Source organism: Phaseolus vulgaris, chromosome 5 (assembly GCF_051622355.1).
Source record: "Phaseolus vulgaris cultivar YP4 chromosome 5, ASM5162235v1, whole genome shotgun sequence".
Lineage (NCBI taxonomy): Eukaryota > Viridiplantae > Streptophyta > Magnoliopsida > Fabales > Fabaceae > Phaseolus > Phaseolus vulgaris.
In genome coordinates this window covers 39,776,855-39,797,725 of record NC_143502.1, presented here as the reverse complement: position 1 = coordinate 39,797,725, position 20,871 = coordinate 39,776,855, and the positions used below count along the sequence as shown (strand labels likewise).

The following is a 20,871-nucleotide window of genomic DNA, read 5'->3' as shown; positions in this document are numbered from 1 at the left end:
ATGCAAAACTTTTAATTAATTTGTGTAAGTGTAAATTTACATAATTTCTATATATTCTAATATCTACTCTCATTTAAAGAGAGCAAATAAAATTGTGATACTAATACCAAACCAATTATGTCATTGTAATTAATTAATTAATTTTAATAAAATTGATTAAAAAAATCAATATAATACACAATATAGTCTAAAATATAATCTAAGAAAGTACATTTTATACACACTTACTAATGACAATAATTATTTATGCTTCTTATATTTCAATATTACACTGTATCAGTATTTTTGTATAAATTTTGATACTCGGTTTCAATTTGGGGATAAGGATAAGAAGCAGAAATGAACAAGATCTTTGTAAAGTAAAACATTGAAAACAAGTATTAATAAAAAGAAAAAAAAAATTAAAAAAAAAATGTTTAATAGTTTGTATTGTAGCGAAGACCAACAATACCGCGTGAGGCATCTTTTACTGGCACAGCCTCTTAGTCAGGCTCACGCAGAAGAAGAGGTCGGAAACCGAGGTTTCTCGTCTAAAAAGAGGGTCCACCGTTTCATAACCAATCAAATACAAGTTTTAAATATATTTTTTTAATTTATAATTTATTATTAATTTAATGTTAATAAACCAATAATACTAAATTTCATTAAATTTATATATTATTACTAAAACTAAATTTCTGTTTCTTTGTTGGTTTTATTTTATTTTAGATATATTCAAATAAATAAAAATGGTTATACTATTATATTAGTGTTTGTAGATTCAATACGCAACTTGGAGCAATTTGACAAGTGCTATTATTTTTAATGTTATCGTTTGTCCTTATTATTTTATTTTATAAATAAAGAATATTTTTCAAATATGTCCACTTTTGTACCAAATCAGTCAATAATTTACTAATTGACCATGCACTCTTTTTTCAATCTGAACTTCACTAACACCACATTATATTTATAAATTTAAATATTGTTTATAGTTAAATTATCAAATGAAATAAGTACAAAGACAATTACTCTACATACAAATATGTTATTATATATACAAAATAAAGAAACTATTAAATTAAATGGGTATAATCTAACTGTCTCTTAAAATATATTAACTAAATTTATATATCTGTTTAGGTTAAAAATTAAACAATTTCACAGTTCACTGTACCTATACCTGAACCTATACCAATGAAGGGATAGTGTGAACAGTGATGAGGAACTTGTGTATGAAACATAGACACGTGTTGTTCGTTAATTGGTCAGGGAGAAACTAAAAAGTGACCTTTTTCTTGTGGTTTTTGGAAACCGGAGGTAACCGGTTTTTGTAACGTGAATTAGAGGGTGGGGCTGGGTGATAATAGTATAATAGTAAAGTTACCCGAATTGGAAAACATTGTTTTGGAAAAGGTTATTCTTAGGTTGGAGGATTACCCTAAGAAGAAGTACTAATTGTGTGACTAACAAAAGATTGTTATTTATGTCGATTTTATTATTCTGTTTTTTGTGTCACCTTGTCTTGCTCCTTTTCATTTCTTTTATTGATTGGCAAGTAGGTGTTGTTTGGCCATATTGCGTCTTAGTCCCATGGAAAGTTCATGAAACGAAAACGGGTCCACACGCAACTTTCAACCATTATTTTTCTTTCACGATTAGACAATACATCTTACAGTACTTTATTCTATCATATCAACAAATATTAATAACTCATATATATGTAGATAGATGCTTTCACCCTTCACATATAAATATAATTTTATAATTAAATAAAATAATTATAATTAAATAATGTAATTTTAAGCAGTTATAAATTGGATGTGACCCGTGAGAGAGTATAATAATGGTATTTGTTGTTCGGATGAGAGAAAATGAGTATAAAACTGATAATTAATTTATTGGAATATGGGTCAACTAATTGGATAACACAATAGAAAGTTACACTTCTGAACAAAAATCTTGCAGTTTTCAAACTTTTGATGTTTCCTATGACAGAGAAACCTTATCTTTTTTCCTTTTCTAATATATATGCAAATTTTTTTAGATGTTCAATCTTTTCATGTTCTAGCCTATTCACAAACACTCGGAAAAAGGATTTAATTGTGAATAAATTTCTAAATAATATTGTTTATATTCCTCAGAATTTGTATCTTGTACATTTTTGCAGTGTGATTAAATTATTTTTATACTGTAATAAATAGGTTGAGTAGGTAAAAGATTGCATTGATTAATTAACCTAATATTAATCAAGAGTCGCTCTGTTCCGAGAAACAGAAACCCTTTATTGGTGGTGTTTGATTTGATTTGATGTGATGGGTACATATTTGATCAGTGTTCAAGACAATTATATATTTACATATCCTGCACCAGTCAGTGTGTAATAAAAGTTTAACTTTAAGACCTCACCGTTTAATTTGAATATTATGGTTGACTTTTACCAGGTTAATAAAATTAACATTGATTAATATAAAATAATTAAAAATAGTTTAAGATAGATGTGACATTTTTTTTCTCTCAATATGATTTAAAGCACTGACACTTTAAACAGTAAATTTCTAAATACATAGTTTTTCTTTTCTGTTTTAATTTTATTATTTTCAGCCTTTTCTTTCAGAAAATTGGTTAAAGCATTCATATATATTTTTATACCACTAGAATATATAAAAATAATTATTTATAAAGAATTAGATCAATCATTGGAGTGTGGGTTTAATTACTTCATTCTCTTTAGTTAATAAACTAATATGGTATTGATTAGAAGGAAATTAGAACTAGATTTTTTTATATAGTTTTAAATTTAAAATTTTTGGATGAAAAATATATAATTAAAAATAAAAAATTTACAATTAAATTTTTAATTAGAAAATGATGGATGCAAAATAGTAAATTAAGAATATATAATAATATTATCAAGATTATGTAAATGTAAAATCAATGAATATATATGTAATCATATTATTTATGAATTGTTACATTTGAATCCGTTAACTTATTTTATATTTAATTATTTGATGTGAGATTATATATTAATATAATATTTTATAAGAGAAAAAGATGTTTATAAATTTTATGAATATATTAGAAGAATATGTAATTATAATATAATCTTCTTCTAATAATTTTTTATTTAATATAATTTTACATTTTATATATCTTCTCATTAATCTACATGTTATACTATTAAAATCTTTTCTTCATGTTTCAAAATTATAATATTGATAAATATACTAATATTAAACGATAGTACTAAATACGAAAAATCATTTATAAAGTATAAATGGTAGTACACTTGCAATAAAAAAAATTACGAACTGTTTTACTAACATCACAACCATCTTCAAATGTAAAGAAAATAAATTATGGATAGTGAGAAGATAAATTTTCTACAATCTCACATGAAAGCATAATAGAGTTGAGTGGTTTTTTTATGCATTAATTTTTTAAGAGATTTTGATTGCAAAAAAGAAAAGACAAGTTACTATGGATTCCATTAATTTTTTTTAATAGAGTGTTGATATTGAAAGTTGATGCTCTAGCTAATAAATTTAGTGTTTTTTTTTATACTTTAATGTCATTTTCAAAAGTTGAATTGTCAATTTAACATCACTTTAGTTTCTCATAGTCAACTGCAGTTACATAGCTATCAAAATACATTTGTTAAAAAAAAATGGTATATTACATGTTTGTCACCCCCACATTAACGGATACAAATTTATAGGTCAATTTTTAGTTTCAAGATCACTATATCTCATACATATGAAATCTCTCATATTAGGATTTGAATGTGTGATTTTTATAGTTATAATTTCATTTTAAATTATATCACAACTCTCCTTCCAATATTCATAGAATTCCCTTTTTATTCTAAGAATTGGTGTTCTCTTTAACCTAAATTAATATGTAATCTCTTAATTGTTTTTTATTTGTTTCAATTTTTAAAACAAAGTTATACTTCCAGAAAACTCGTGTGTTCGGTATGAAATTCACACAGTTATGTGCATAAACAATCTCAATATCATGTTACAACAGGGTTAACTCAAATAAGAGGTTAAATTAGTTATCTTTCAAATAACTTACCTATTCATATGAACCTTATTCGATTCTCATCACCTAAATAACTTCATCTATATGATTTCATTATCTCATGAAAGTCATGATATTTCCTTTTAGACGAATCCCTAGTGAATGCACTTCCTAAATAAACTTAACAGAGTATTTTCTTTCCTGAAAATACTATGTCTTGATTAAAATTCATATTCTAAATCTCACAATATGCAAAATCACACAATTAAATCATACCAAAGTTTACAATTTCCAAAACACACAACAATTAATTCAATAATCATATAAATATCTAATAAAATAAATTTTCAATTAAATATACATAAAATAAAAGTCTACGTAATTTATAAGTAAAAAAACTATACTAAAAGAAATAAACCAACATTTCATTCAACCCATAACTTTACAAATCTACACATTACATTGATAGTTCTTGCTCGGAATTATACAAGCTCTCTCATTGAGTCAATGGGCTATTATGTCAATCTAAACATATATATGATTTCTAAACAAAAATCATTTAAAATCAAACAACCAATTCTCATCAAACATTTCATTTGAGTTAATTCAACAAACTATTCAAATACATTCATTAACTCATCCAATTCCAAACTCATATACATTCTACAACATTTACTATATCTATAGTTTCACATTTCAATCTCAAACAAATTCCAATCTACTAAAAACAAGAAATCCTGCAAAAAAATTGGAACTGGCGACCACTTCACCCCCACATCCAGTTCTTCTAGTGTAGGGTTTTATTGAAAATTTAAACTAGCTTCCGTTACCTGTACTTGAGCATATGTCCACTAAGAACTACGAATCTACCAAAAGCTTAAGTGTCAATTAACCTGTACCACATAGTTCTAATCAACAATCTAACTATATCACTAAGACTCTGAGCTAACAGAGATTAGTCCTGAATTTAAAAGAGTCACATGCAAAAACCTAGATTGAGACAAACTTACAAGTTCAAAATTTATCTCAAAGAGAAGAGCAAAATTGAACTTACTCTATAAAATTTTTTGATCGAGCAGTCTTGTAGTTTTCGCTGCTAAAAGTCTAATGGCATACTCCGATCGTCAAATTGATGAGCAAGGAGGTTAAAATCTTAGAAAGAAGGGGAGAAAAGGAAAAAGGAAACTTCTAGAGAGATGGTGGTTCTTTTAAAATGAAACCTGAATAACTGAATTTTCTATTTATATGTTCTTTTCATTTTAATAATAAAATTTTCAGGTGTCATTTAAAATATACCACTTCTACTATAGGGTTATTTTCTAGATCCTTACATGCAAAGCCTAGACAGAGACAAACCTAACTAGTTCAAAATTTGACTCAAAGAAAAAAAGTAAAAATGAACTTACTTTATTTAAGATTCTGATCGGGCAGTCTTGTAGTATTCACTACCAAGAGTCTAATGACGAACTTCGATTGTCAAACGGATGAGAGTGGATGTCAGAATCTTAGAGAGAATGAAGAGAAAAGGAAAATATAAATTTTTAGAAAGATGATAGTTCTTTTAAAATGAAATCTGAATAACTGAACGAATTTTTGTTTTGCTCGATGATTTTTTTACCGATAAAACTCACATTCTCTTTATCTCAAATTTATTAGGAAATTGTGGGATCCCATGAGCAATCTATCTAAAAACTTTACGAGTTTTATATAATTATAAATTACTCCAACACCTCAAATTGACACCTTTAACTATAAAATAATTTACAAAAACCTCTCAAATTGACACCTTTAACTATAAAATAATTTACAAAAACCTATTCGCATAACAACTACATATGACCACTACATACCCCATTAGCCAAAAATATCTCATACTATTTCACCAAATTTTGACTTAATTATATTGGTCTTAATCATTCCAAGTTTATTTCAACCTAAATTGTTCACACTAAAATATCATATACAATTGATTTCATTAAAGTTTCCAAATCAATATAATAGTACAATTAAATAAATAAATAAATATATATATATATATATATTAATTAATTTTCAAACTCAAATAAAAAATATAAACAAACTTAATACATTTTTCCTCCATCAATATTTGAGGCATGATTCTCCAATTCTTCCAAACAATACTCATAATATGATATGTAAATTAAGACAACAATTTAACATTCTTTCATCAAATATTATTCTTAACTCAAATAAAAAAACTTTTATTAGCACTATAAATCAATCTACTACCAACCAACAACACAACAATAAATAATCTTCAAAAGTACAATATTTATGTAAAAATATAACTATTATGATCAAGTCACAACGAAGTTTTCAAATATACAAACTTAGGATTCTATCAAACATTTAACTATTTAACAACAAAATATTCTAGTTAAACTCCAACAAGTCCTGTTTAATACAGGAAGCTAAAACTTTCCCATATAAAACCCTAAACATCAAACCAATGAAATATCATTATGAACTTAAATTACCAAATATTCATATTTGTCCATATGTGACTCATACAACTCACTCATGCAAACAATCCAATAAAAAAAAGGATAAAATAAAACTTATTCTAAACAAAATTACTATCAAATAAATAACATTTTGTTATTTACTAACTTCATCATAATAATTTGAAATCCGAATAAATCACAATCTTACAAAAAGGCAAAGAAAGTAAGTTCTATAAAAACATATTTTTTATAAAATGAAATTCAAATATTTAGATTATTTTATTTATAAATTTTTTAATTAAATTAATAAAGTATTCATATTTCGTCATATGTAAAGTTCTTCTACTATTAAAATATTTCACAATCTTATAACAAATTTTTACTGTTTGTTATCTATGTAATGTTATTTCAATACTAAATTTTTGAGAGGGAATACTACTTTCAATATTTAAAGAACATCAATGTAATTATGTTTATTTGAGAGTAAGGCTAAACAAATATCTCTTCATAAAACGGAACAAGTTTAATATAAATAATTTTTTAAATGTCTTGTGATTTTTGATATTATTCTTCATTAATTTTGAATTACTGTTATGGACTTTGAGCCTTAAAAAAATCATTAATTTTCAAAGCTAACAAGATTATGTCCAAAATTAATTCTGAATAGATAATTAAATACTATAAAAAATATATGTTTATGGTTCACTAATCAGACTTTTTTTTTCTCAAAATAACACTATTTTTACTTTTATTTCTTCATCCAACGTCTTTCTGTTTTTATTTTCCTATTCATTATTACAATTAGTTTGTGATTTGTTTTCGGATTAGCTTCTTGTTTTAATTATAAATAAATAACTAGCATCATCCTCCTCGTAGAGATTTGCTGATTAGAATCTAGCTTTTTAAATAAGTTAATTACTAAAAAATTATTAAATACAAATTAATTTTAAAGATAAATTAATTAATTATAAAATTAATAAATTATATACTATTTTAGAGATTAAAAAAATTATTGGTATCTAAAGTAATTTTTATTATTGATAAATAATTTTTAAATTAGTATTTAATTAGCTACCAAAATTTTAACTACTAACTTTAAATCTAAATATTTTATAATTAAAATTAGTTAATTAGATATTAATTTAGAAACTATTTATCAATAATAAACTATTTTATGTAATAATAATTATTTTAATATTTAAAATAACATTTAATTTAATAAATATAATAACTAGTTACTTTGTTTTTCTAAAATTATTTTTTATTTAATAATTTTGTATAGTATTTTTATATTTTAAAATTATTTAATGATTACTATTGAATAAGGATTCAAATAATTGTTTAAGAAAATAAATAACTAAATAATGGATAAATCGTTAGATTCAATATTTTTTGCCCATTTTTTATTTTATTCATAAAAATGGAACACAAGGTAAGGAAGCTTACCATAATTCACACATTCAATTTATCCAACTAAGTTTAACTCCAAAACAATTGGTTATTAGTTAATTAAAAGGGCACAAGATTTCCCTATTTTGAATATATTTATTAGAAAAAAGTGTGTACACTTGTTCATGAGCTTCTTTGTCAAGTCTTCTTTGTAGGTTTTAAAGTCCCTATTTTTTTAATAGCAATTGTCTTCCATGACAAGAAATGAAGTGACAAGGTGTTCGCCATTAATTCTTGGACGACAATCACGTAAATCCAAACCATGGTGTTCTATGTTATTTTGGATGATGAAAAAGAAAAAGGAAATTGCTCGTGTAAATTGAAAAAATATATAAAAAATTAATGGATGAGATTATTTTTTCTATTAGTTATCATATTATAATAATAAAAATCATAATAAAGTATGGGGCTTCATATGTAGCTTTTTCTTCATTACTTACCAACTAACACCATTTTTAATTTTAAAGTAATTATGAAAATTGGAATTATTTTTTAAGTAGTGTATAGATCAAGTATGATAATTAAGACTATGTAGAAATTGAAAAGATTTAGAAAATAACTATAAGTGATATATTTTAAATGATATCTGAATATTTTATTATTAAAATAAAATAAAAATATATAAATAGAAAGTTATTTAGGATTCATTTTAAAAGAATCATCATCTCTCTAAAAGTTTCATTTTCCCTTTTTTTCCATTAGACTCCTGACAGCGAAGACTACAAGACTGTCCGATCATAATATATGATAGAATAAGTTTATTTTTGCTCTTTTATTTGAGTCAAATCTTGAACTCGTAAGTTTGTCCCAATCTAATTTTTTTACATGTGACTCTTTTAGCTTCAGGACTAATATCTGTTAGCTTAGAGTCGCTCAGAGTCTTAGTGATATAGTTAGATTGTTGATTAGAACTCTGAGGTGCAGGTTAATCTATTCTTAAGCTTTTGATAGAATTGGAGCTCTTGGTGAGCATATGCTCAAGTAAAGGTAAGAGAAACTAGTTTAAATTGCTAATAGAACCCTAAGCTAGAAAATCTAGATGTGGGGGTGACATGGTCACCAATATCAATTTTTCTTGTAGGATTTTTTGTTTTTGAGTAGATTAGAATTTGTTTGAGATTGAAATGTGAAATTGTAGATATAATAGATGTTGTAGAATGTATGAGTTTAGAATTGAATGAGTTAATGAATGTATTTTAGTAGTTTGTTGAATTAATTCAAATGAAATGTTTGAGAATTGATTGTTTGATTTTAAATGATTTTGGTTTATAAATCATATATATATATATATATGTGTGTGTGTGTGTGTGTGTGTGTGTGAGAGATAAGTGCCCATGTGTGGTATTTATAATTGATAAAATTAAACACTTTGGAACTTAATTGTTGCTTAATGTCAGAAAATTACCCTAATATGAAAATTATTGAATCCGATTATATATTTTGAACCAAGAAACAAATAAAGAAATTTAATCCCATTTTTTATGCAGATTTCAGATGAATGTGAAGCATTAAAAAGAAAGAAAGCAAAGACTTATAGGTGGGATCACAAGAAGAAGTAAAAAAGGAAATTTAAATGAAACATCTCACTCAAGCTAGAAGATTTAGCTCAGGCTAAAATTATCTAGATAAATTAATGGTGCAATACTAATCTAGATCAGGCTAGAATTGCTCGCCTAAGCTAAAACAACACCAAATGATCTAGCCTAAGCTATAGTGGCTTGCTTGAGCTAAATTTCATTAAATAAATTCGGGGACAGAGTTAAAACAGGCGGTGGAAAAAGAATTGAGAGAAATTGAGAGAAGTTAGTGAGAGAAAGATAAGAAAAAAAATTTCTTAGGAGAAGAATATGCTTAGATCAGTCTTTCTTATGTAATTCAGATCAACAATGAAGATTCGAGGAGCTATCAGGAGTGGCTAAGTGCTTTCAAACTTGGGATTGAATGTAATCTACTCTTATCAAATGTATTCTTGGTATATATATAATATTCTCTTTTCTTCTAACCTATGATTCTATTTAAAGTTAAAACAAAGTTTCCCTTACTAGACTTTGAATATGTATGCTCATAATGAGTTCAAGGATAGCTTAATATGCACCACATAGTCATGATCAATGATCTAACAATATTACTAGGATTATGAACTAACACATGGACTAATCCTAAAGTTAAAAACACTACATGCAAAACATATAAAAAAAAATCTAAAAAGTTCAAAACTGACTCAAAGAAAAATGATAAAAAATGAATTTACTCTAAGTAAACTTTTGACCAGACAATATTGTAATATTCGTTGTCAAGAATCCAATAATTGACTCTAATAGTTGAACTGATGAGTAAGAAAATTAAAAAAAAATAAAAAAAATAAAAAAGAGAAAGTTTATAAAAACATAATGATTCTTTTAAAATGAATATCGACTATTTTTCTATTTATATATTTTTTCACTTTAAAATAGTTCTGTATCATTTTAAATATACCACTTCTAATCGAACTATAATAAAATAATCATGTATTATTTTAAATATACTACTTCTAATCAAACTATGTTCAAGTCATTATATTGTTCATTCTTTACTATATTTTTTATTAGAAATTAATTGTATATAGATTTAACCTGTACACGTTTTAGGTATAAATACTTTTATACTATTAACTAATAATATATATTAAAATTAATAAATTTAGCGCGATATTAATTTATAATTCAACAATAATATAAAAACGTTTATATAGTCATACATAAATTATTTACTTTTTAGGTAATACATTGGTTGAAAAGTTTCTATCACGCACTTAAAAAATAGCAAGATTAGAAAGAGCCTTTAAATAAAAAACCATCTATACTATTTACATAATTATATTCAATACAATATGTTGCATAATTCAGAATAAGTAACATATGTATTGGAGTTTAATTAATTTTTATGCTTTAATGCAATCTGAAATTGTTAGTGTTATGAAGTAAATTTTGTTTACAGAAATATTTAGTTAACAGTGAGAAGAGAGAGAGAGAAAAATTTATAATATGTAAAAATTTGGGAATATAATAATTTATACCGAAAACGCCCTTATTACCTCCCTCCCTAATACCTAAAACTACAAACTCAGTCGATAGTATGTATAGTGGTGGATGGCTGTTTCCGTCGATGAGACCACAACTCTACTGTGTCAAAGAGCAATAAAAAAAAAAAATCTGCTTTCCTTGACCGGTGACCGTACCAACCGGTTCGAAGTTGGAACCATGAGAGAGAAGATGTTTATATATTCCATCATCTCATAAAATGGGTCAGAACTTTATAATAAGTGTTCCGTTTGGATCCTGTTATCTCTCACTCTCTCTCCGGTGCCATGGAATCCGGTAGCCCCCAGTGTTTTATTCTCTCCGGTTCTGAAATCATCACAAGGAAACCATAAATGCAACTACCAAACCTCGCAGTGCTTCCTTCTCACGCCTTCTGTGAGTTTCCCTCTCTTCCTCCTCCTTCGTTCTTCCGGTCGCCGGATAACTTCTCCGTCGAACTCACAGTGACTGGAGAACTCTCTAATTCTGTTTTCCCTCTCTATGCTTCTGTTCCACTGCAGATTCCTAGTTCGTCGAAGAAGCTCTTTATACACCTAACTACACCCTCAGATATTGCGTCTTCAACCGTTTAGGTTACATTTTACGTGTGATAATTGGTTGTTTCTTTTGATTCGATCGATTTTACTTGTTGTAACCATCGATTGAAAGAGAAAAAGAGAATCTACACTGACGTTGAAGCAATATTAGTTTGATATGTTGTAGTTGGAATTAATAATAATAAAGCGCATAAGCAAAAGCAATACGAATAATAAAATAGAAAGAAAATCAGAGTTGAACAATACCTAGTAGAAGAAGATTAAGCGTCATGTTGGATCTTAATCTGAATGCCGACTCGACTCAGAGCCATGACTCGGTGATGCTGTTGGACAAGTTTCCCGAAGCTTCTTCGGGAACTTCGAATTCCTCCGTGGTGAATGCGGAAGGGTCTAGCAACGAGGACTCGTGCTCCACACGCGCCGGTGGCGTGTTCACCTTTAATTTCGGAATTCTTAAGGTCGAAGGCGCGGAGGACGTCGTCGTCGCCGCGACGAAGGAGCTGTTTCCGGTGAGCGCGGATAATTGGCAAGGGCAGAGTTCGACGTCGTCGTTTCAGGCTAGGAAGAGTTTGATGGATCTCTCGCTGGATCGTCAAAACGGCGAGGTGAAGGTGGTTCAGGTTCAGCAACAACCTCAGGTGAAGAAGAGTAGGAGAGGTCCACGGTCTCGGAGCTCTCAGTACAGAGGAGTCACCTTCTACCGAAGGACGGGAAGATGGGAATCGCATATCTGGTTCGTGCATTTCTCATCGTTCATTTTAGCGTCTCTTGTATATTGATTATTATTTTCCCTTTTTATTAGGTTTTGGTTTGAAGTAACTACAATTATTTGCTTTGGAAATTTAATTTGGTTAATCACGGTGGAATTTGAAAATACAACAGAATTGGCCTTAATTGGTTTCTTGTTTGGTGTAGGGATTGCGGGAAACAAGTCTATTTGGGTATGGATTTGTATTTATGATTGATTGTTTTTTCCTTTTATATATATATTTGAGTTTATTATTCGATGCTTCTTTGCTATTTTTAGAGTCTTTTGATTAGATTGTTATTCATTGTAGGTGGATTTGACACCGCTCATGCCGCAGCTAGGTAAAACTTTTTGCGCATATTTTAATATCCTTTGTCGTAGTTTTGTTTACTAATGGAACCTGTCCTTCGTTTGATTGGTGTCTTCCTCAATTGACTCGGGCTTTTCAAATTTAGGGCCTATGATCGAGCTGCAATTAAGTTCAGGGGACTTGATGCTGATATCAATTTTAATCTTGTTGATTATGAGGAGGATCTAAAACAGGTTGGAAAACCTTAAGCTTTCTGTGAATTTGAATCTAGATGGAGCATGCGATTGACTTTTCACTGCTTATTAATGATGGACAGATGAAAAATCTTTCCAAGGAGGAGTTCGTGCACATACTGCGCCGCCACAGTACAGGTTTCTCAAGGGGTAGTTCAAAATACAGGGGAGTGACTCTTCACAAATGTGGCCGGTGGGAAGCTCGAATGGGACAATTCCTTGGAAAAAAGTGAGGATCTATTTTTTTGTACTGATGTAGTGGTGTGCTAGATTTATGGAATTTATACGTTAGTACGAGCTAATAGATATTAGTACGATTTTAAGTTCCTATTGCAATCAGCTGTACCTGTTGGTATAACTGAAGTACGAATTCGAAGGGAATTGTTTTCAGCTTGGTAGTCAATCGGTCTTTACTCTTTAGGCTTTTTTTCCATGTTTGGAGAAACATGTCTAGGATGCCTGCTTCACAGAAACGATTGGCAGAGGTGTTTTTGTTGTTTTAGAGATTGCAATGCTTTCGTGCAGGTATATATATCTTGGGCTTTTCGACAGCGAAGTAGAAGCTGCAAGGTCCTAATGATACATGAATTACATTCTACCTGTCCTGAACTTTTTTCCCTGAATTATCAAAGCTAATTACGGTTCCAACCAACATATGTCTCCCTTTTGATTTTCTGGAAACCAGGGCTTATGACAAGGCAGCTATCAAGTGCAATGGAAGGGAGGCAGTGACTAACTTCGAGCCAAGTGCATATGAGAGCGAAATGAAACCTGAAGCTATTAATGAAGGTAGTGCTTCTTAGCATGATACTCTTTAGATATATTTTATTTCCAATTGATTGTCAGTTAAAAGGAAATGGTGAATGGGAAATGATATTGTATTTGTCTTCAACACAGGTGGCAGTCACGATCTTGATCTCAATCTGGGCATAGCAACTCCAGGACATGGTCCCAAAGAAAATCTGGGCCATCTTCAGTTCCAGCAAGTCCCTTACAGCACGCACCCCGGAAGAATTTCAAGGGTATAATTGAACTTTACATTTTGGTTTACTTTAAGCACGGGGGCAAAAGTCTATATCACATTATACCCTTTATTTGCTCTAGCTAGCTCCGTAACAATCTTCATTGGTGATCAATGGTGGGAAGATTTTTTAACAGAAACAAAGCTTTTCAGTCCTTTGTGGGTTCACATGTAGTTAATTACTTTGACACTGTTGGTCTTTATGAAACATGGTTTCTGGTATTGTTCTGCAATTACTTCGCATTCATATGTTAGTAATTAATGGTCATGATCGGGTGATTCTCTTTATTTGCAGATGGAGACTAATGTTAATTCAGTTATTGGTGATCCTTCTTTGAAAAGGCACGTTGTAACTGAAGAGCGTCCTTCTGAATGGAATACCTCATATTCCACTTTCTTTCCCAATCTGGTGAGTTCAAATGCCTGTTGCAACTGATTGCTTGTTTCCTTACTAAATGCTTCATATAAACATTTACGATAATTTCTTTAGTGTCTACCTTATTTCAAAGAGAAACGTTTAACTTTTCATTTTGACATAACATTCGAAGTTGAGTTTTTATGTTTATGGAATCCTCCTTACCGTTTATATACAATCTTTATCAACTTTTGGTGCAATCTAACCTGTAAGGGAATTTGTCTCTATTTGGTAAATAATTCTATGTGACTTATTCCTTTTTGACAAGATGGGTTGTTGTTCAAATATGTTGACAAAGCAGTACTTGAAGTGGTGAGTCTATGAATAGGTTATTGTAGTCTCATAAATATATTCTTGGTAATGGGATGAATTTGGAAATGACTAAAAGTTTAATGACAAACCGTTTCGGCCTGGGATAATATTTCCGTGGTTAAATAGTCCGTCTAACGCAATAAATATTATTTGACATACTCCGTTTGTAGTACACTAAGAAGACATAATTAGTATAAAAAATTTAATTGCATTTGTTTGAACTCTGATTTAAGTAATTGTAACTACCACATGTATTTATTAAAGAAGAAATTTTAAATTTGAAAGGTTTGATGGTTTGCTTTGTAGATTTAAAATTGGTTTTGACATATTAACTTTACTTTTTTTTCTTAATAAATGTGTTAATTATTAAAAACAAACACCCTACTCAATTACCTTAACTATTCACCGAGTTCAAACTAAACTAATGTAATTAAAATATTTTTATTAAGACTATTATTTTTTTTATAATACTAAAAGCCAAATATTTCAATAGTTGTTGTACTTACTCACCTGTTATCCTATTTCTGTCAAACATTTCCTTTCGGCATTCTTTTTCAAAATTGTATTCTACGTGGACAAGATACTCGGAATTTAACTTCGTGCATTAGTACGACTTGATACGAGCATTAGCGTGTCGTTTCTTGTACAACAAGATATCTATATGCCTATCTTTGAAAGATTGTTGAAATATTTTACAGGAAAGAGCAGAGAGAATCGGCATAGATCCTTCAAAAGGAGTCCCCAACTGGGCGTGGCAAACACATAGCCAGGTTTCCGCCACCCCAGTACCACCGTTCTCTACTGCAGCATCATCAGGATTCTCAATTTCAGCTACCTTTCCGCCAAATGCCATCTTTCCAACAAAATCATTGAACTCGATTCCGCAGAATCTCTGTTTCACTTCAGCCAGTGCACCAGGTAGCAATGCACCTCAATTCTATTACGAGGTCAAGCCCCTGCAGACACCATCCCAGCCTATCTAGTAATGCAAGTAAAAATGGTAAATTGCCACAGACCTTTGCGTTTATAACTCCTTGTATAATTCTGTTACTGCTTGATGAATACTTAGATACAACATCTGATTGCACCTCTTGGTTAAACCATTATGCCCATCATGTGTGAAGAAAAAAAAACTATTTTCGGTTGCACTTCTATCTTCTCTTCAAAATTAGTAACAGGCTATCAAAACTCGTGTATTCGCCCGCCAATTTTGTGAGTGTGGGCTCTTTTGTATGCAACCCTGACTTTGGGAGGAAGCCAATCTGTGTTGTATTTTTCATTACATATTTCACAACATTATTTGACTACCCTAACGCTCTTACATGTTTGCTCTGTTCTATGGAAGTTAAAACCTTTTCATTTTTATGGTTTACGATTGGCTGCATTCTTGTTGATTATGGTATGCTTATGAAAGAAAAAAAAATATGGATGAGTAAAAATAAATTCCTTTCTCCTTTATTTTCTTTCTACCTTGCCAAACTCGCCCTTTATAGTGTTTTAACTTATTTTAAAATATTTCTTATTTATAACATGAACAAAATATTAATTATTATTTTCCCAATAAGAAACATTTATTGGTAATTCACCAACGGAATTAATTACACCATATACTCATTCATTTCATAAGGATATTTTTATGCTACTTTCTCACTACTTGAGTAATTGATAATTACCAAAAAAGATAAATAATATAAAATGGCGTCAGTATTTTCAATTTAAAATATTAAAATAAATAATTAGTCGTTATGTAACTTCCAATATATTTCTGATGTATATTTTGTTTGGATATCAATTTGGATGTGCTCGTTTATTGGTCCATACTATTATGTGCTAATTTTTAACGTAAGATAAGAGGCGTGTTTAGTAAATACTTTTTTTGAAAAAAAAAATAGTACGTTATCTTTGTAAGAAAACCTGCCTTTTCAAGATTACATACGATAGATTTACTGAAACTATGAGTTAGAAAACATTATGGAATTTTTTTTCATCATCGTAGAAGTTTGAAAATTATGATTGAAGTTACCAGTGCACTGGTCAAAACATAGTTAAACACAGAAAATTTCATTAATGATCATATTAGATGTGATTTGAAAATGATAAGAGAACAACATTCCAATAAAAATTCCTTTAATTTTTATTACGTTTTCGTTTTCCAATTGTTTTATCTTCTTTCGGCTAATTTTATTCTAATGGTAAACAGTTTAAATATTTTTCTATAGTTTACTATAAAAACATTATTTTAAAATAATTTAAACGAAGTAAGCTGTCTTAAAATCACCTTCACTGTATATATCTAGACACAAAGTTATGTAAATAATTATAGCAATAGCTAAAATATTTTTCCACAACTAATTTAAGCACAGTGCTTGTGATTTTCATCATTAAAATAAGCGTTGATACAAGTTAAAATTGAAGGAAATAACTATGATTTTAATGCTTAAAATTATATGAAAAATAAAAAGAAGTTTTTACAGACAGAAAAAGGATTGAAAAGTGGGATATGATGAGTGAGGGTGCAATTTTATCGGAACGAGGATTGGGCATGTTGAGTGAGAAGAAGCAGTGGGTGACACAAGTGATTGCAGATTAGTATTAAATTATATTGGTGACATAGCAGTGCAGCATTATTCATTCCGGTAATGAGAGCTATAAAAGTAGATGAAATGATCAGAGCAGAGGGAAACAGAGGCATCAGCTGCTATGCATTCCAATTACTGTTCATGTGTTATCTCTGTTTCATTGTACAATCGCAGCAGAGAATCAATCAGAAAAGAGGAACACCCTCTATCAGTGTGTTGTGTGTTGTGTGTCAAATAGAGAAGGGGACCAACCTTTTCTTGTCCTCTTCCTCCTCATAACTTCCTTCGTAGTATTACTAATTTCACAGTATCAACACCAAATATCTTCCTAAGCTTTCAATTTCCACCACTGCAATAATCACATCTACAACCCTACATAACTTTTCTTGGGACCCGGGACTTACAACACCACACTCATATTTCTTTCTTCTATACTACTCCTTTCATCGTATTATCATCACCTCCAATAAAATACAAATATCTCTTCTTTATTTTTCATTTATTTTATACCACTCCAATAAAATAAAAGTGCATTTAATTATATATTATAAAATATTTTAATTTATAATTAATGGGACATTTCTACTATATTAATCCATTTTTTATTAGAAAATAGATATGTAAAAGAAATATATGAAATAACTAAAATAAATTAAAATTAATATAAATATACATTTTCTTTCCACTTAAAGTTATTGAGATATTATCACTAAAATTAATCACCACATTATAGGTATTGTTCACTTTGAAGCTAAAATGTCATTGATCTCAATTTTTAAGTGATGTAGAGGAGTATTGAGTGCACCAAAAAAAATTCCAAAGTCAAGATTTAAGGATAACAGAATCCCCCTAGTTGAGGACTAAGGAGATAAGAATTCATCTTTGAAACCTCATTTTAACCTCAAGTCCGTTCAAATAGCATTAATGAGATTAATTACTGTATCCGAAGTATTGTCTGCAACTTCCGTTACAATTTTATCATTAAAACCGTCTCAATAAATTAAAGGATGAAACTGTTAGTCTTAACTCCTAAATGACGTGAGAGAAATACATTTAAAACTAAATTACAACTTTTTCACATTATAAAAATTAAATCTTATTATTTTTTGTTAGTTTTTCTTTCCATTAGTGAACAAAAATTATACTCTTAACATCACAAACGTTATTAAATAGAATAGTATAAAATTCACAAATTTTTATAATTTGTACTACTAAGATAAAGAGATAAAGAGTATATGAAAAAGAATGTTAGCATTTATCAAAGTATTATGATTGGATGAGTATTCTGGTCAATGAGTTTGGCAAGTCTTTGAAACTGAGAAGAGAAGAGAAGAGGGGAAAGGTTCTTCTGTTGTCGTAAGTTTAGCCTGATCATGACCTACACAATAATTAGAGATACTTTTTTTTTTTCTCTTTTCCCAACATTTATTCCACCAGACAAACCTTTTCCAACATCAATCCTTTTCTCTTTTCACAATCACAGCTTCTCCTAAGTAATTTATGTCAAAAGAAACAAAATAAAAACAATTAAGTAACAAATATCTTATTTTTAAGATATCTAATTTAATATGAAATAATATAACTTTGACCTCTATCAAGTATGTATAACAGCTAAAAGTGTAAGAAATTGTACTGATTCATACGATTAAATTTATTATATCTAAACAAAAAATTAATAACACTAATCAGTGGTTAAATATTAGGTAATCCACTCCTAATCATGATCTAAAACTTTAATATGATTCAAGAAAAAAGAGTTAATGATAATTATCTAAATAGACACACATTTCAAGAATACGATACATGATCATTCAGTACTAATAACACCGAACATTAAATACTGAGATTTCATTGGAACATCACAGTGCCTTTTGCAGGTACCATCCGATCTTGGATACACGAGAACAAGAAATAGAAGAGTGAAAAAAGAGTGAAGAGACCATTTTAAAAAGAAGAAAGAGATGAGTGACAAAAAGAAAAACAATCATTATCTTCCCAATCCCATTCGAAAACATAACTATTTGAAAACTGATATTTAAATAACATAATGAAAAGAAAAATTATAAATAATTAATAGGTTTATAAAATTTCTAAAAATATCAAAAAGTATGTATTGAATGTGGAATCATTCACCATGAAGGAAAAAGAAAATGACTCAATTCCCTATCTAGCACCATTACATCTTTATTTTCCTATTTAGCACCCTTTTGTTTTTATTTCCCTATCTAGCACCCTTTTGTTTTTATTTCCCTATCTAGCACTCTTTTATTTTTTATTTCCCTATCTAGCACAATTTTAAAAATAAATAAATAAATAATAAATTATTATTTTTTTAATAATTTTAATTTTGAATGCATTAAAAAATAAATATTTTTAATGTTTAAAATATTTAGAAATATAATTAATGAATAAATAAATGAGTTTTTACAAAATAAAAATAAAAAAGTAATAAATTAAAAATGGTTAGTTTAAATTTTTATTTTAAAAATAAAGAAAATAAAAAAATTAAACTCTACAACAACATAAAAGTTGAATCTATAAACATAAATTAGTATTTATTTTTATTATTATTGATGGTGTAATCATGTTAATTTCAAGTAAAAAATACAAGACATATTTATAAAAAAAAACCAAAGTCAATTAGTATTAATCAACAGTGGACACATAAATAATATTGAAGTGTTTACCTAAATGCAAAATTCTAAAAAAAACTAATACAAATGTTACACTTAATGCTTAAAAATGAGAAGAAAAAAATAAGTATAGAAAATAAAAACAACAACAATAAAATAAAAACAAAAAATAGATATAAATAAAGAATGACAAAAAAAAAACAACTAAAAACATAAAAGATATAAAATAAAGGCAAAACAAAATAAGATAAAGATAAAATATATAAAAAAAATTCAAACAAGATAAAGATAAGAGATATAAGGCGATATTAAATAAGTATATGTTGATCATAAAAAGGAAAATAAATGAGAGATGATCATTCATTTAATATGTTATTCAATGGTACATTAGATAGTTTGTGCGAAATGAAACATAATTACTGGATTGTGCAATTACATTAATTATGTTTCATTTTGCATAAACTATTTAATGTATCACTGAAGAAAATATCAAATGAATAATCATCTTTTATTTATTTTCCTTTTTATGATCAACATATACTTATTTAATATCGCCTTATGTCTTTTATCTTTATCTTGTTTGAATTTTTTTTATATCTTTTATCTTTATCTTATTTTGTTTTTCCTTTATTTTATATCTTTTATGTTTTTAGTTGTTTTTTTTTCTGTCATTCTTTATTTATATCTATTTTTGTTTTTATTTTATTGTTGCTGTTTTTATTTTCTAATTATTTCTAACTAATGCATTCAAAATTAAAATTATCAATAAATAAATAAATTATTATTTATTTATTTATTTTTGAAATGGTGCTAGATAGGAAAATAAAAAATAAAAGAGTGCTAGATAGGGAAATAAAAACAAAAGGGTGCTAGATAGAGAAATAAAAACAAAAGGGTGCTAGATAGGGAAATGAGAAAAAAAAATACAATAGAATAAAAATTATATTAAATTAGGACATAGATGTGGTTAAAGTGATGAGAATCGTAGTTTTACATTGAGATGTTACTGTAGTCACAAACAGTATCAGACTTAACTCTAAATGCAAATACACATAATATACAACAAATTTTAGGATTTTCTAAAA

At 28.1% G+C, this 20,871-nt stretch overlaps 1 protein-coding gene across 3 annotated transcripts; it reads left to right on the top strand.

Annotated features, from left to right (window-relative positions):
- Positions 1-11,033: 11,033 nt before the first annotated feature.
- LOC137817325 (ethylene-responsive transcription factor RAP2-7) lies at positions 11,034-15,881 on the top strand. Of its 3 annotated transcripts, XM_068620585.2 has the most exons (11): positions 11,034-11,374; positions 11,500-12,268; positions 12,451-12,476; positions 12,594-12,624; positions 12,739-12,826; positions 12,910-13,055; positions 13,352-13,396; positions 13,512-13,615; positions 13,724-13,848; positions 14,143-14,256; positions 15,273-15,881. In XM_068620585.2, exons 2-11 carry the CDS (start codon positions 11,805-11,807, stop codon positions 15,555-15,557), a joined length of 1,428 nt encoding a protein of 475 aa, XP_068476686.2. In that variant the 5' UTR covers positions 11,034-11,374; positions 11,500-11,804; the 3' UTR covers positions 15,558-15,881. The 3 variants fall into 3 exon arrangements, with proteins under 3 accessions (XP_068476686.2, XP_068476687.2, XP_090158278.1); XM_068620586.2 differs by lacking the exon at positions 13,352-13,396 and having other exon boundaries at positions 11,036-11,374; XM_090302152.1 differs by lacking the exon at positions 13,352-13,396 and having other exon boundaries at positions 11,038-12,268.
- Positions 15,882-20,871: the final 4,990 nt, after the last annotated feature.